The sequence below is a fragment of the Accipiter gentilis genome, chromosome 9, assembly GCF_929443795.1.
Source record: "Accipiter gentilis chromosome 9, bAccGen1.1, whole genome shotgun sequence".
NCBI lineage: Eukaryota > Metazoa > Chordata > Aves > Accipitriformes > Accipitridae > Astur > Astur gentilis.
In genome coordinates this window covers 21,411,481-21,426,134 of record NC_064888.1, presented here as the reverse complement: position 1 = coordinate 21,426,134, position 14,654 = coordinate 21,411,481, and the positions used below count along the sequence as shown (strand labels likewise).

At 45.8% G+C, this 14,654-nt stretch overlaps 1 protein-coding gene across 3 annotated transcripts; it reads right to left on the bottom strand.

Annotated features, from left to right (window-relative positions):
* Positions 1-782: 782 nt before the first annotated feature.
* On the bottom strand, positions 783-13,453 carry NOLC1 (nucleolar and coiled-body phosphoprotein 1). Of its 3 annotated transcripts, XM_049810719.1 has the most exons (14): positions 13,327-13,453; positions 13,181-13,236; positions 12,911-13,032; positions 11,197-11,312; positions 10,306-10,447; positions 9,685-9,788; positions 8,883-9,033; positions 7,271-7,411; positions 6,763-6,852; positions 5,295-5,441; positions 4,505-5,068; positions 3,676-3,788; positions 3,214-3,294; positions 783-2,927 (listed from the first exon to the last, which is right to left on the bottom strand). In XM_049810719.1, exons 1-14 carry the CDS (start codon positions 13,435-13,437, stop codon positions 2,769-2,771), a joined length of 2,097 nt encoding a protein of 698 aa, XP_049666676.1. In that variant the 5' UTR covers positions 13,438-13,453; the 3' UTR covers positions 783-2,768. The 3 variants fall into 3 exon arrangements, with proteins under 3 accessions (XP_049666676.1, XP_049666677.1, XP_049666678.1); XM_049810720.1 differs by lacking the exon at positions 6,763-6,852; XM_049810721.1 differs by lacking the exons at positions 6,763-6,852; positions 7,271-7,411.
* Between the last annotated feature and the right edge of the window lie 1,201 nt (positions 13,454-14,654).

Sequence of the window (14,654 nt, the reverse complement as noted above, 5' to 3'; positions counted from 1 at the left end):
GTAGCTTTGAGAGTCTCGCAAAGCATTCCCCAACCCAGCACTTGCTGCACGTGCTCAGCCAGCTGCTGACCTCCAGCGAGGCTAACGATATTCTTTGCATCTGCTGCTGAAACTTCAGACAGCGAGTGTTACACCTTCTCCTACAACATCACATTTGAGGTGGAAGGTGGTGGCAGACAGTGTTGCTTACAGAGCAGTTGACAGCCCAATGCGCCTGGCGATTCATCCCAACCTTTCCACAGAGGCATAGCACAAGGAGTAAAAATAAGCACTACAGCACAAGAGACCTCCACCAGGCCCTACCTATTAGCAAGTTTCTTTTCCTTGCACACATGGTCACATGTCTAAGGGGACACAGAAATTACTTCTTTTAACCAGATATATACACAATTTTTCAGTTATGCCTATTGTTTCCTATTCCCATAGGCTGGTGCTACTTCAGTTATATTGTCAGCTGCCATACAGCTAAATTGGTAGCAATATTTGAGAAGAACTAGCCAGATATTCTGGTGGGAAGGGGCTTGAGCAGCCTCAGTTTGTCTTAGTATAAGCAAATATTATTCTAGAGTTTTATCCAAATTTCTTGCAGAGTCACTCAACAGCCAGCTGCACAGGCCACCTTTCACTTATGAAGGCCTGGTACCTGCACATGAGCATGTAACTAAGGAGGCAAGTGGTTGCAGACAGATGTAGAGACAGTGCTGCATTACCCCCAGCACCCATACCCTCCCTGCTATTCCACACCTTTAACTACCAGATCCACTCAGATTACAAAGGCAGCAATCTTTATTTTCCAACACATTAAAATTCGCACACTTAAAATACCCCCAAAACTAAGTTTTTAAAAAGTTCAAGAGTTCCAAATATAAGTTCCTGATAAACAGAAGAAAGAGAGTAAATGAGAAATCACAAGCAAGATGATGTTCAAATCCCCAGGCAGAAAATACTCTCTTCCCACCTTCCTTTGGCATCTAACCTTTAATTCCTTGTAATAACCATAGTCTCCTGGGCCTCTCTGCACTGTAGCCTAGAATTCAGGCACCAGAGTGATTGTGCAAACCAGAGGGGAAGTCCTCAAAAATGCTCGTTGGAACAAGCTGCAGCTCATGTATATCAGGGTGGCTCATCAAGTCTCATCCAACCCTCAATTTAAGTGACACTGCTTTGCACACAAATGTAGCTTCCTATAGCAACAGGACTCTTCTCATTGTCACCCTTTGGGGAGGGAATGGAAACATGGAAAACATGGCGCTGCATAAACCTCTCTTGGTGGCTGGCAGTTTCATGAGATGGGGTGAGCAGTTCTCACAGCCCATGACCCCACTTCCCAAACATGTGCTACCACTGTTCAATTCATACTGGCTGTGGCCTCAGCAGACTGCTCCACGAACTAAAATTAAACCACCTAACAGGGGGGGGAAAAAATAGGGGAATCATTTTCTACCAGATGCGAGTTGCACCAGAAACAAGGAGGCAGTAACACAACTGGAGGTAAAGTAAGCCCTGCTCTCAACCCCAGTAAGCCATTATATTGTCTCAGTTGCTTGTGAAATCTCAGTTTAGGCTGCAAGTTACTGACCTTGTTTGAGGCTTCCCATACTGAACATGTACTTGTAGCTAACGTTTCAAACCTCAGAGCACCAGGCTTTATTTGCCTTAGTGCTATGGGGAAACTGGCATTTTACTTTGTGAGAGGGATTTAACAGACAGAAAACAGCTCTAAGAGCAAGTGATCCAACCAAGAAATTTAAGGCATTAATGATACGTTCATCTCGACTCTCAAGAAGCTGCACAGCACATTGCTGGGAGTAAGCATAAGCTAGCATGTTTTATGTTCAGAGAACAAGCAGTAATGCCACACTGCAGTCAGAGCCTCTGAAACAAAAACACAGCAAAAAGCAGAGCTGGGGAGAAAAGAGGGCTTTCTCTCCTCTGCCTCCTTACCCATTCCCACTGAGCCAACATCACAACCTCCAAGCAGTCATGAGCTTCTGCATATCTCCACTCTCCAGCTACATTCCCAAAGAAAGTGTTACCAAGAGTGCCACAGCACTACTGCAGACCTTGGCCTTTCTGACAACAGCCCCCCAACTTGCAACTGCAAGCAATACAGCTACTCAGCTACTAAGGTGTATTTAGACTCTGCTTCTCTACGTACTCTGGTTAATGGCCTCAACAGGAGTGGAAGGAAGAGGAAGGTAGGAGTTTATTGCAAGGTGAAACCATAAAAGAAGGAAACAGAAGAGGAACCCTGTCAGACTGCAACTGTGAACTTGAAATGTCAGATGGGGGTGGGGATTACAGCCAGAGGGTTCAAATCAGTTGTTGCTCTTACAGTAACTAGCCAAAGGCAAGTTACAATACTTGCTATTTCACAGGTATCCCAGTTAAACTGGCTGAAAAAGTGGGAGGTTAAGATACAATAAAGTGATTTATCCTTCTTCTACTAGATGGGCAGGAAACCAAAATGAAAAATTCACTACCAGCCTTTTAAAATAAGACCATAGAAAATATAAGTCTTGGAGATCACCCTAGTGGTGCCAATAACACCAGCTAAAGGATGGTTCCAAATTAGGGGCCTAAACCAGAATTAGAAATAAAAGGGGGAAACATCCAACCATTTGCCCACATCCCCACGCTGGAGCTGCCTGCCCCGCAATGGGCTAGGGGAGGTAGCAGTCCAGGCAGGCTTGACATCCATAATGTCCACATGCTCATCCGAGCCATTCTGGTGAGCAGATGGTTTATGAATTCCAAAGAAAACATTCTCAGTCACTTTCAAACTTGACAGAATTGACTTGGGTTGATATAGTGCCCCCACGGTAGCTGCCTCGTTTTTTCTTTGTCTTCTCATGGCGGAAAGATTTGCCTTTAGTGAATTTCAGGATATTGTTAGCCTTCTCACCCCAGTCACCAGCTGCTCCTTTCTGTGAGGGATGCAGGGGGAGAAGAAAAAGAAATTCAGGTCAGTACCCAAGAGAGCAAAGACAATGCTTTGCACTTCATCCTACCAAGCAAAAACCAGTGCATTAACACTGGAGCTGATACAGCTCTCCCACACGCCTCCTGCCAGTGCTCACACACTTCCTAACAGCACCTCCTGGTGGAAAAAGTTCCCACCAAAAAGACTGCCCACAAACACACCAAGGCTGCTCTGCCAACAGGCATTTGTGGAGGCCAAGTGTTACCACTCTGGGCACTACCTAGCCCTACCTTTGCTTCAAACGAGTTATCAGCAACACGGGCATCCAGCTCAATCTCTTCTTCCCTTACGCGGCGGAATGGAGAGGCTGGCTGTTAAAGAGAAAGAAAACAAGGTACAGGAAGTGCATGATACTCCCTTAGTGACAACCTCCTTCCCTCCTCGCCCTGCAAATACGGAGCCTTGTTCACATCACCTCAACTTTTAAGTGTTTCTCAGATTCATAATTCTTTCCCTTCTTCAGATCAGGCAGCTCAGGGATGCAACTGTGCAAGCATATCCTATCAACCTTTGCCAGAATAATATTATGCACGTATGTGCACTCCCTAGGGTTCTCCACACAAGGTTCAAGTGCTCAAGGAGGGAGCAAAAATACAAATAATCCTGTGGGCTCAACCCCCCCCGCCAAAGCCTACTTGTTCAGGAGGCAGACATGCCTCTCTCACCAGTCACCACAGTCCACCCTCACTCACCTGTTTCACCTTGGGAACTGTGTGTGGTGTTTTGGCTTTGATCTTTGCCTTTTTACTGTGTGGTGTCTCTGGCTCCTGAACACCTTCCCTCTTCTGTTTCTTCCCGATTGTGCCTGTTAGATGTACAGCAGTAAAACTTCAAAGGGAGTAACTGCAGCATTGGGAAAGGTAATGGCATCTCTCCCCCAGAATGTGAACCCAGTGTTGACACAGGTGTGAGAATCAGTCCCTGCATAACTTCACCCAGAAAACAGACTGCTGTAACAGACACTAATAGCCATCATGCATCCAGCAAGGATTTTGCCACCTTATCCTAATGGATAAAGAAAATTTTGTGGAATAGGGTACCTCTGTATTAATGATTTAGTGCACTTGAGAAAGGTCTGTTGGTTAAAATTTGCCAGTTCTTGGGAGTCACACAGTATGCACTTGCACACATCACTAGGGCATTCAAAGTTGTTCTCCTAAAGGGATAAAGATTGAGATTGTGCATTGGGGCGTCATCTATGGTGTCTCACTCAACACAAAGTCCTCCAGCAGTCTGCCTTGCTCTGACCAACAATCTTGGCCATGCACAGATGGCAACTGGCAACAACCGTACAAGAAAGTACTTCATGTTACCACAAATTCCACTGCCAGCAGATAGGCAATACAGACAAAAAGGATCACAACAAATTAAAAACTAGCCTTTCCCTCTCAGTACTGCACCAGATGGCATAATCTAGTAGCACAGAGATTAGACTGAATATTGTTTAGGAAAGGCTTCAATCCAATGCTTAGCTCAGTAACACTGCCTGATAGACCCACCTCCCAGACTGTAGGTAAATACCTCCATTGACTTTTCCAGTCTCTTCTTCAGAGCTGCTTTCACTGCTGCTACTGCTGCCACCAGCTGGCTTAGACTTCAGGTTGTTTGCTACTGGTGTGGATGCTTTTGCTTTCTCTGTGGTGGCAGTGGTCTTAGAACTGTTCTGTGCCCCTTTCCCTGCCTTTTTGGGCTTCTCATCCTCTTCGCTGGAACTATCAGCTGAGGTGCTACTACTAGTAGAAGCAGCTGCCTTCTTCCCCACAGTTGTTTTTGCTGCCCCTGTAGATTTGGTGGCTGGTTTCACTGCTGGTTTCTTTTCTTCTTCTTCACTGCTCGAGCTATCAGAGTCAGAAGTGCCTGCTTTGGGAGCTGGGGCAGAAGGTTTGGACACTGGCTTACCCACTCTGCCAACTAATTTAGCTGGAATGCCTTTTTTCTTCTTCTCATCCTCAGAGCTGCTGGAGCTGCTATCTGAATCAGAGCTACTTTGTGCTTTCTTTGTGGCAGCTTGTGACTTCTTTGTCGCAGGGGTTGCTCCTTTAGTTGTTGGCTTCACAGGGGCCTTCTTGTCAGAGCTATCAGAATCTAGATTGGAAAGGAAAATAATAATCAAGGCTAAGCTCCATTCCTTCAACATGAAGCTAACACACAGATTCAATGTTGATACACAGTGTATTTCATTAGCTGCTTGAAACAAGACTGCAATGGGTACTCCTGTCCAACTACACCCTCATACCCTGCCTAGAAACACAGAGGTCTGAGCAAGCACAACATGCACGTGGAAATTCTCCTTTTTTTCCTACCCCAGTACCTGAGCTGTCTGAGGAGGAACTGGAGTCTTTCTTTGCTTGTCCAGGCTTGACAGCTACTTTTGCTGGTTTGGAAGTATTCTTTATCACAGGTTGTTTAGCTGGGAGCTTACTCCCTACCTTCTTCTTGGCATCTTCAGAGCTGGAATCTAAATATTAAAAAAGGATGTTAAGTTAATAAGCTTCTAGTGCAAGTTACTTTAGCAATAACATGTATGTAACTCATGGGGAAGTGAAAAGCAAAATGGGTTTTGGCCCAAGGCTGAGCCACCAGATAACTGGTAACAAGCATCATTTGACAAACACTTGAATGGTCAGGGGACAGCATCTACCTTTCCATGTATGTTCTTTGTTGGGAAGAAGTGGAAACAAGCAGTTTAAGATCTTCACTAATGCATGCACAAGGAAGCAGGTATTTGGAGAATAACATAGGAGAAGAGCTACAGAATAAGGGACTGGAAAAAGTAGAGGTATCACCAAGAACAAACTCAAGGATAAGAAACATCAAGAACAGAAGCTATGTGGTACAGATCAAAGAACAGGTAAGAAATTAGGAGATAAAATTGACAAAGCAGGGAAAGTGAGGCAGCAGCAGCACAGTATCTCATTTTAGCTTTCTACTTCCTGCATCAGATGTGTTTTGCAGCAGTCTGAGGATGGACTGGAGACTCCTGTGTACAAATACGCCTTTGTATTGTGTGTCACAGCAATGTGGAATGCTAAGCCCTATCTATTCCAACATTTCTGAAACACTTCAATAACAGCAGTCAAAATCTTGTCCCTTTGCGAGAAACTAGTAACAAAATCAGAAAACACCGAACTCAGGCCACTTGTTGAAGGGTCACACAGTCTAGTGCTAGCTGTCTGCAGATAAGACAGGTAGCTGCCACCCACAGTTCCTGCCGTGGCACCAGAAATGTTGAGATATACAACAGGAATCCCTTGAACTTGGAGGGGGAATGTAGCACATAAGGAACTTACACAGGAAATACAGCATTGCAAACCTTAAACCTGAACAGATGACACAAAGCACACTGCCCCTAGGGCCACATTAGGAGAAGGCATCTTTTGAGTCTATTTTGAACTTGGTACGGTGATAATGTTTTTTATCTTGGAAACTTCTCCCCAACACGATGGGATAACAGAAACCAAAAATCTTAAGACACAGATCCTCAAGAAGTATAACCATTAACATTTCTGGAGAAACCTGATACACATGATGCCCCACCCTTTCCATCCAGCAACATGAAGACCTTTTGGCACTTGCCAATGGTCTCATTGGTGTCTCATGGTCAGACTCCACTCTGCAATAGCAGGCTGCTGTTTTTTGATTTCACATCTTGTTAGCTATGGAGACTGTGAAGCTTTCAAGCTCCTATGCTAAAGATCTTAGCAGATACACCACTATACAGCAATCTGGCCAATAAAAAAATTAACACAAAACCCCCCAAACTTTATTCCCTGAATTACCTGAGTCACTGTCAGAATTGCATTCAGCCTTCTTGGTAGTCACAGTTTTGTTTTGGGGGCCAGGGATCGTTTTAGATACCACTGCTTTGCCTGTAAAAGCAAGTTTAAAATTAACAGGCTACATCCACACCAAACCTTTGTCCCAAGACCCAAACCTTTCCAGATGTGAAAAAAAACTCCTCAGTGCACCAGCCATTCAGCCAGCATATCAGAAGCCAAGCAAGGACCTGGTCAGCTGCAGTAATGGGCCTGGCTTATTCCTGCTAAACTAGATCCTGACAACTTTTCAAACCAACACGTGCAAAGCAATCCAACCTGTGCACAGTTTGGATCCACAGATTGTACACAGTGTTGTTTGGGACACCTTCAAATTACTCAAAACTTCCAGAGAAGCAAATAGGAACATAGACCAAAGTCAAACAGCTTTTTCAAGGAAATCAAGACATTGCCAAAACATTTTCTGCACCATGTAGTACTTCCTCTGCAGCCTCATCTCCTCACAGCTTACCTGCTCCTCCCTTTGGGGGCACCCGCTCTGCCTCATCACTACTGTCTGAAGAGTCACTGCTCTCAGCTTTTTTTGCAGGAGCCTTGGCAGGGCCCTTCTTTGTCTGTGTAGCTTGAGGAGGTGGTACAGCACTGTATTGACCTATGAAGACAGACACAGCATTCAGGTGCTTGCATGATAATGCAAGCAGCACATCAAGATGTTTGCTGTAGTTAGCATAAAGCACTTCTGCAACTTGGTTCCATTTCTTCCCCTTCTGTAGCTACAAAGATACTAGTTTATAATTTGAAAGGTTATTCCCACCCCACTGCTACCTCCTGTTTCTACTGTGAGTTTAACTCTCCTCTTTGGGTTCAGCTGACCCAACCATCTCTGCAGAAGTTTTCTCTGCACTTATAGAAGAATGGGAGCTTGCATTGCCAAACTTTTTCAGAAAAAAACCAGAGATGTCAATTGTTGATTGTTTTCATTTACTGCTGTCATGGCTTAACCTCAGCCAGCAACTAAGCACCACGCAGCTGCTCACTCACTTCCTCCACCCCTGCAGTGGGATGGAGAAAAGAATTGGGGAAAAAAAGTAAAACTCATGGGTTGAAGTAAGGACAGTTTAATAGAACAGAAAGGAAAAAACTAATAATAATAATAACAATAATAAAAGGACAATACTAATAATAAAAGAATTGGAATATACAAAACAAGTGATGCACAATGCAATTGCTTGCCACTCGCTGACCGATGACCCATTAGTTCCCAAGCAGCAATCCCCCCCCAGGCCAACTCCCCCCAGTTTATACACTGGATGTGATGTCACATGGTATGGAATATCCCTTTGGCCAGTTTGGGTCAGCTGTCCTGGCTGTGTCCCCGTCCCAGCTTCTTGAGCCCCTCCAACCTTCTTGCTGGCTGGGCATGAGAAGCTGAAAAATCCTTGACTTAGTCTAAACACTACTTAGCAACAACTAAAAGCATCAGTGTGTTATCAACATTATTCTCACACTAAATACAAAACATAACACTATACCAGCGACTAAAAAGAGAATTAACTCTATCCCAGCTGAAACCAGGAAAACTGCCTTCTCAAATCTTCTGGTTACAGAATCAGACTGAATTTCAATGCTTGATCCTCCACTCAGATCAGCTCTCTACTGGAATTCTAAAAGCGCTATGAACAGAGACCCATTTAGCCCATCAGCTGGATTGCAACTGAACAGCCCTGGATACTTCACAAAGAACCTAAAAAAGCTTAAATTGCTGCAGTTACAGAATAACCAAACCACTGGCAAATTACTTCCCAAATCCTGGCAGACAGGAAAACTGCAAGAAGAACAAACTTAAAGGCTACCTGAATAGAACACATGGAGCAAACCAAGCAGAGTCTGTCACAATCTCTCTCACTCTCCATCACTTGCTGAGGGAGGAGCTGGAGTAAGCTTAGCCCCAACAGCACACATGAAAAGAGCTGTGGTATTTCAGGTTCATGATACCACCACCAGCACCACCTGGAACTTTGCATGCAGCAAGACTTGCTTGTGCACTGCACATGCTTCTCCCGCGACAGTGGGACTAGCAGAAAGCATCCTCCCAGGTAGCAGCAATGGTATTTAGTACTTACCAGACTTCGGTTTTTGTTTTGCAGGTGGCTTTTCATCGTCTGAGCTGTCAGATGAGTCCTCACTACTGGAACTTTCCTTGGCACGTTTGTTCTTCCCTGGACATGCTTGAGTGGCTGCAGGTTTCGGCAGAGGTGGTTTTTTGGGAACAGCCTTATCACAAGAAGGAAAGAAATACACATTAGGAAAGTTACAGAAATCTTGTGGGGACAGCTGGATGTGGATCTTGTTTAACTCTATGCCTCACTTAAAAGAGCAAATTTTGAAGACAAAAGAAGAAAGATTAATGAAGATTCTCAAATGCAAATTTTAGGAAACAGACGACCACCATCTTTCTGGCTGCTCTGCTGTTGTTTTCTGCTGCATGAATGCTGAATGAGGAGCTCCTCAGACTACTGGGCACAGAACTGACTGAAATGGTAGATACTGCCACTTGATCAAACACAATTATGATTATTCTTGTGTTGCATAAACACTCTCTAGTGGAAAACTCAGTCATGCAAAAGTGAACATATAATGGAGACTACAGTATGGTTACGACACAATGAGATGTTTTCCTGTAAAAGGAAGGAGCAGAGGAAGTAGTAAGGAGGTATTACTGAAGAAAGCCAGTGCATAGAGAGGTGCTAGAACACATAATCCCACTGTATAAAGGAGAAGGAGGTTAAGAGCCACAAATGCCATGCTCAGCATCTGTATAGTCTGTGTCTTTGTCTACATGTTTCACAGTCCCTGCAAGACAGAGATATCCACAGTCTTACAGTCTTCTACAGCATTCATTAAATTTTTCATGGTCTAATTTACCTTCTTTGGTGCAGCCTTTTCCTCATCAGAATCTTCACTACTGCTGCTACTGCTTGCTGCTTTTCCATTGACCACCTTAGTGGCTGCCCGGGCAGCTTTACTTCCTTTTGAGATAAGTAAAAAGGGACATTAGAAAATATGCTATGGTAGATGAGGGGTAATTACATTCAACATAAAGTATCATAGAGAAAAGAACCACAGGAAGCCAATAGGACAGATTAAGGCAGTACTGCAGAACTGAGGCTTTATCCTATTGCAAGCTTAGAGAAAGTTTTCAGAAAACTGTCCATTCTAGCTCATCAGAAGTTCCAGGACTAAAGGCTAAGATCTTCTATGCTCTTTGAGGGGAAGACACTGGCAAAAGCACAACTTAAGCAGTTAAGGTTGCTGCTTACAGCTACTTATGCAAAACATGCGGCATTCGGGACCAGATCTTTTATTTGCAATCAGTCCTACACCTCTTCCATGTCAGAAGCAGACTGGACTGCAAATAGCAGTGACAGCAGATTTGCAGACTACTATGTTAATACATAAGCCTTTGCATGTAGGTACAGCCTCCATCACTCCTTCCCCAGCTTTTCTGGTTTTGCACTTTGACTCATGATACACAATAAGAAGTACCTGGTTTAGGTGTTGCTGGTTTTGGTGGCTGCTTCTTTGGTGCTTCTTCATCTGAGCTGCTTGACTCAGAGCTGGAACTCCCTGCTTTCTTCTGAGGCTGGATTTTAGTTCCAGCTGGCTTCACCATAGGTTTTGCACCTTTCTAAACAACAGGAAGAAAAACTGATTAGCCCTGGTAGCCATAAAAAGAAAAAGAGGCTAACATGTGGGACACAGGTACAGAGAATATAAACACTTGTCTTTCATAGAGATTACCGTTTTGACTTGGAAACACCATGCTGCCTAATGGTTAGGACCTGAAAGTCCCTGGATAACAATCTTGCTCTGGGAAACCTCCCAGCAGCCCATGGGAAACTTCCTTTGCACCTCAGTCTCCAATTCTGCCTCCTCAAAATGGGGCAGCTCTGGGCCTGGCACTGTTCTCTTCCTTCTCTAGGTCACACTAGTTTGAAGACTGAAAATACTGACTGGGCAACTCTGGTTCGTCTTCTCCAGTGTACACTGACATCATTCTTCCTCCCACCCACTTCTCAAGACCATGACTGCAGCAAGAAACAGGAAAGAGAAGATTCTCTTTTTGTAGATACACATATATGTATAGAAAGATCAAATTTGATTTTACCAATTGTAAATAAATTTTTCTCTGCAAAAAAAGGAAGCTCTGGCAGTCTTAGGATAAAGCAAGGAGCATGCTTGGATATGAAACAAAGTGAGTGCTGGTCACAAAACCAACATTACATTGCACCTGCAGCAGTCTAGGCACTTAATAGTTCAGGAAAACCAAGCCAAATTTCAGAGAGAGTTCTACTGGTCAAATTCGCTATTTGACTTCAAACTATTGCTATTTTGACTTTCAAACATGTACTAAAGAGGCTGGAAAGAAAAGATGACCTTTACTGGCTTCCTCTCCTCCTCTGAGTCTGAATCATCACTGGAGTCCTCGCTGCTGCTCTCTGCCTTCCTGGCGGGAGGAACTGCTTTTGCCTTGGGCACAGCTGCCGCTTTAGCTGCGAATAAGGGACAGCACACATTGATAGTAAGTTAATTCACAACTTTCACGTACCTGTATCCTGCACTAGTGTGTATCACAGCAAAAGGATATACTAAGGTCATCCAACCATGACTGAAGTTCGTAACATTGACTTTGTTTCTTGAACAGTGTGTGGCAGAAGACTCCAAAACAGGTAGGCAAGAGGATAAAACCAATTCTAGATTTTTTTTATCTGTCACGTACACATTCAAATGCAGACTTCTATCACCAAAAAGGACACCCCACAGGGAAAGTGTCCCCACAAACTGAGATAATATTAACTGGGTCTGCACACCCGTCAGCTTAAAAAAACCCACTTAAGAAGTGCAGACATCCAAAGAGAACCACTGCAGTGCTGTGTTGAAGTTCCAGACACTTTGCTTAACATGTTTTAGCCAAATCTACTCCTTCCTGGTTACCGATTGCTTTTTAGTAACATGGAGCAAAAGAAATCATTTTGCCTCGAGTTATATTTGCAACTGTCCTTACCAAATATAAATCAGATCCAAGTTCAAATTCAGCTTTAGGATGGCTCAAGTAGAAGACCAGTTGTCTTTCTGTGTGTCCCCCTCTCCCTGCCTACTCCTCCTCTCCTACAAATCTACTGCTAGATACACACAAACTTGCATGCACTGTCGTTAAGGTAAGACATAAGAACAATTCCACATAAAAAGGGAAAAAACACAGCTCACCACATACCAAAGTGCAGCGGAGGGATGTATTTTTTGATAGCACTAGGACACAGGCTTGAGAGAAAGGTGGGTAGTAAGCTCATACAAGCAGCAGGTGAGTAAGGATGCTTGGCATTTCTCTGGAACTTGAGTATTCAGCACACAACTGCCCTGCATCAAACAGGTCATGGTGCCTACCAATACAGAGGAGCCTGATAAATCCTAGCCAAGCAGGAGCTTTGTCACATTATACATATTTTAACAAATGTGAAAGCACTTATAAAACCTGAATCAGTTTTCCTACAATAGCAAGACGAGAAACCATTCTTTAAGGGTCTCTGTGAAACTGAGTGTCCCTGGAAAACAGCACGAAAGAAAACCCATGAGGTAGCTACCTCCCATGGAGAGAGTAACAGTCCAATCAACATGCACTCAAAACCCCATTTCACTCAATATTTAAATCAAATTTGAATGTGCCAAAGCAAGCAGGAGTAACCCTGCTGAGATATCCTATCAGTGAGCGTTTGAAAAGCAGACTCTCGATATAGACAAGACAATAAAGGTGCTACTTCAATAGCACCTTCAAAACTCAATACAGCCCAATGCCTTCACCAGTCTCAGCCAAGAGACAAACTGAATGGCTAAAACCTTCTAGCGGACACAAACCCTGATGTGCTTAAATTATAACTGGATAAAGAGATCACCCTCAACTAGGATGAAGATACCTTACATGCCATGGGCGAAAGACCTGCCAGAAACAAGATCAGCCAATACAAACCCTGTCCTTGATAGCTGCTGAAGGACCTCAAATGAGCCGCTGAAGCTGAGCTCTATATCCAGGTGAGGAGCCAAAGCCAAACACAACCCTGGCCTGGCCTGCCCTAGGGCCGCTCACAAACCCCACCTGGCTTCTTGGCCGGCGGCGTCTCGTCCTCCTCGCTGGAGCTGTCATCGCTGCTGGAGGACGGCTTCCTCTTCGCCTGGGGGCCGTTGGGAACGAACTTTCTCTTCTTGGCCGCTGGAGACCTACAGGAAGGTAGGCTGGGCTGGGGACTACGAGGCGAGGGCCGGACGGCGGCTGGTGCCGGAGGGTGCCCGGCAGCGCGGCGGAGCCGCCCCTCCGCCCCGCTCCGCTCACGGTAAGCGCGGTCCCCTCTGCCAGAGGGGTACTTACTTCAGCCAGTAACTGAAGATGTCCAGGAGGGAGGCTGCGTTGGGGTCCTGCTCCTTCTAAACCAAGAGACGGGCCGCGTCAGTCAGTCAGTCAGTCAGTCACTCAGCCGCCCGCCCCGCCCCCCCGTCCCCTCCCGCCCCGCTCACCGCCGCCGCCTCCCTGGCGAAGGCGCGCGCGGCGCCCTCGAAGCGGTTCTCGCGCAAGAAGGCGAGCACGAAGGGGAAGAGGTCGCTGGGCACAGCGCGCCACTCCGCCATGCTGCCCGGCCGCCACGTGCCGCCTGCGCGCACGCGCGCGCAGCGCCACGTACCGGCGCGCGCAGCTCCACGTACAGACGCGCGCAAGCGTCGCTTCGGCTCCACCTCTCCCCGCCATGTTGGCCCGGCTGTGGCGGGGGCGAGTAGTCCCCAGGCGCGGCGGGCAGGTCTCGGTGCTCGGCAGCGGCGGTTAGGAAGGGCGCGCAGAGGCACAGCCATCCTCCCGGCGTGAGGGGATTTAGAAACGCCTCGCTCGGTGGCAGCGCCCGCGTCTCGGTGAAAGCAGCCAGCAGGGCGAGAAGGCTGCTTGTGGTGCAGAGGCAGGCTCAGGGCCCGCAGCGGAGAGGAGGAGGTGGGAAGCCGGAACAGTCTCTGCAGGGAGTCTCGGGAACGTGCATATGACATTGGAAGAGGGAAGACTTCGGTCCGCTTAAATTCCTCCCCCCCTCCCCCAATCTAATCCTACTTTTAATCCATTCAAAATGTGATCACTGAAAGGGGAGTTGTAGGGAGCAGAAGGAGCAAGGCTGCTCTATGGAGGAGAACAAAACAGTAGCTGTGGACAACCTCAGTGATAGCAGTGTCCTCACAAACAGGGTGCACTCCCACATGGCTTGAAGGGCTAGGGTAAAAGTAGCACTGTGGATCTAAAGAGACTACCTATAAGATGGAGCCAGAAAGGGAATTGAGGATAAGATTACTTACAACTTAAGTTTGAAGAGCATCAAGGAGGTAAGGTTGGCAATAGGGCTTGAAACTGGTACAGTCACAAAATAGGATAAGTATGCACTTAAGACCCAGGCCTGAGCTCAAATGGAGCTCCTAGGCCTGTGGGCAAAGAGTGGGTGTGGAAGTCCCAGGTGAGGCTGATCAGGATAAGTATGGCCTCTACCTTATCAGGCCATACCTGATAAGGTAGAGATTTCATGCAGCTGTTGTATATTGCGGTGGCTTTAAATTAGTCATTTCTCCAGTGAAGTTTTTTCTTCTGTGAAACTGAAGGTTTGCTCTGATAGATGTAGTGTTCTGTTCTCCTTGCCTTTGTGATAGAGCTTTTTTTGATTCTCTTCAACAGAGTGTACTATAAAGCCCGTTGAGGGTAAAGAAAGAAGAGTATTATGCTGGAAGTCCTGAGTTAGGGCTGCCAGGGTTAAACAACTAGTAGTAGGTAGTGTTAATGCTCTTTACATTTTCCCTACTGTAGCCGCCTGCTCTTA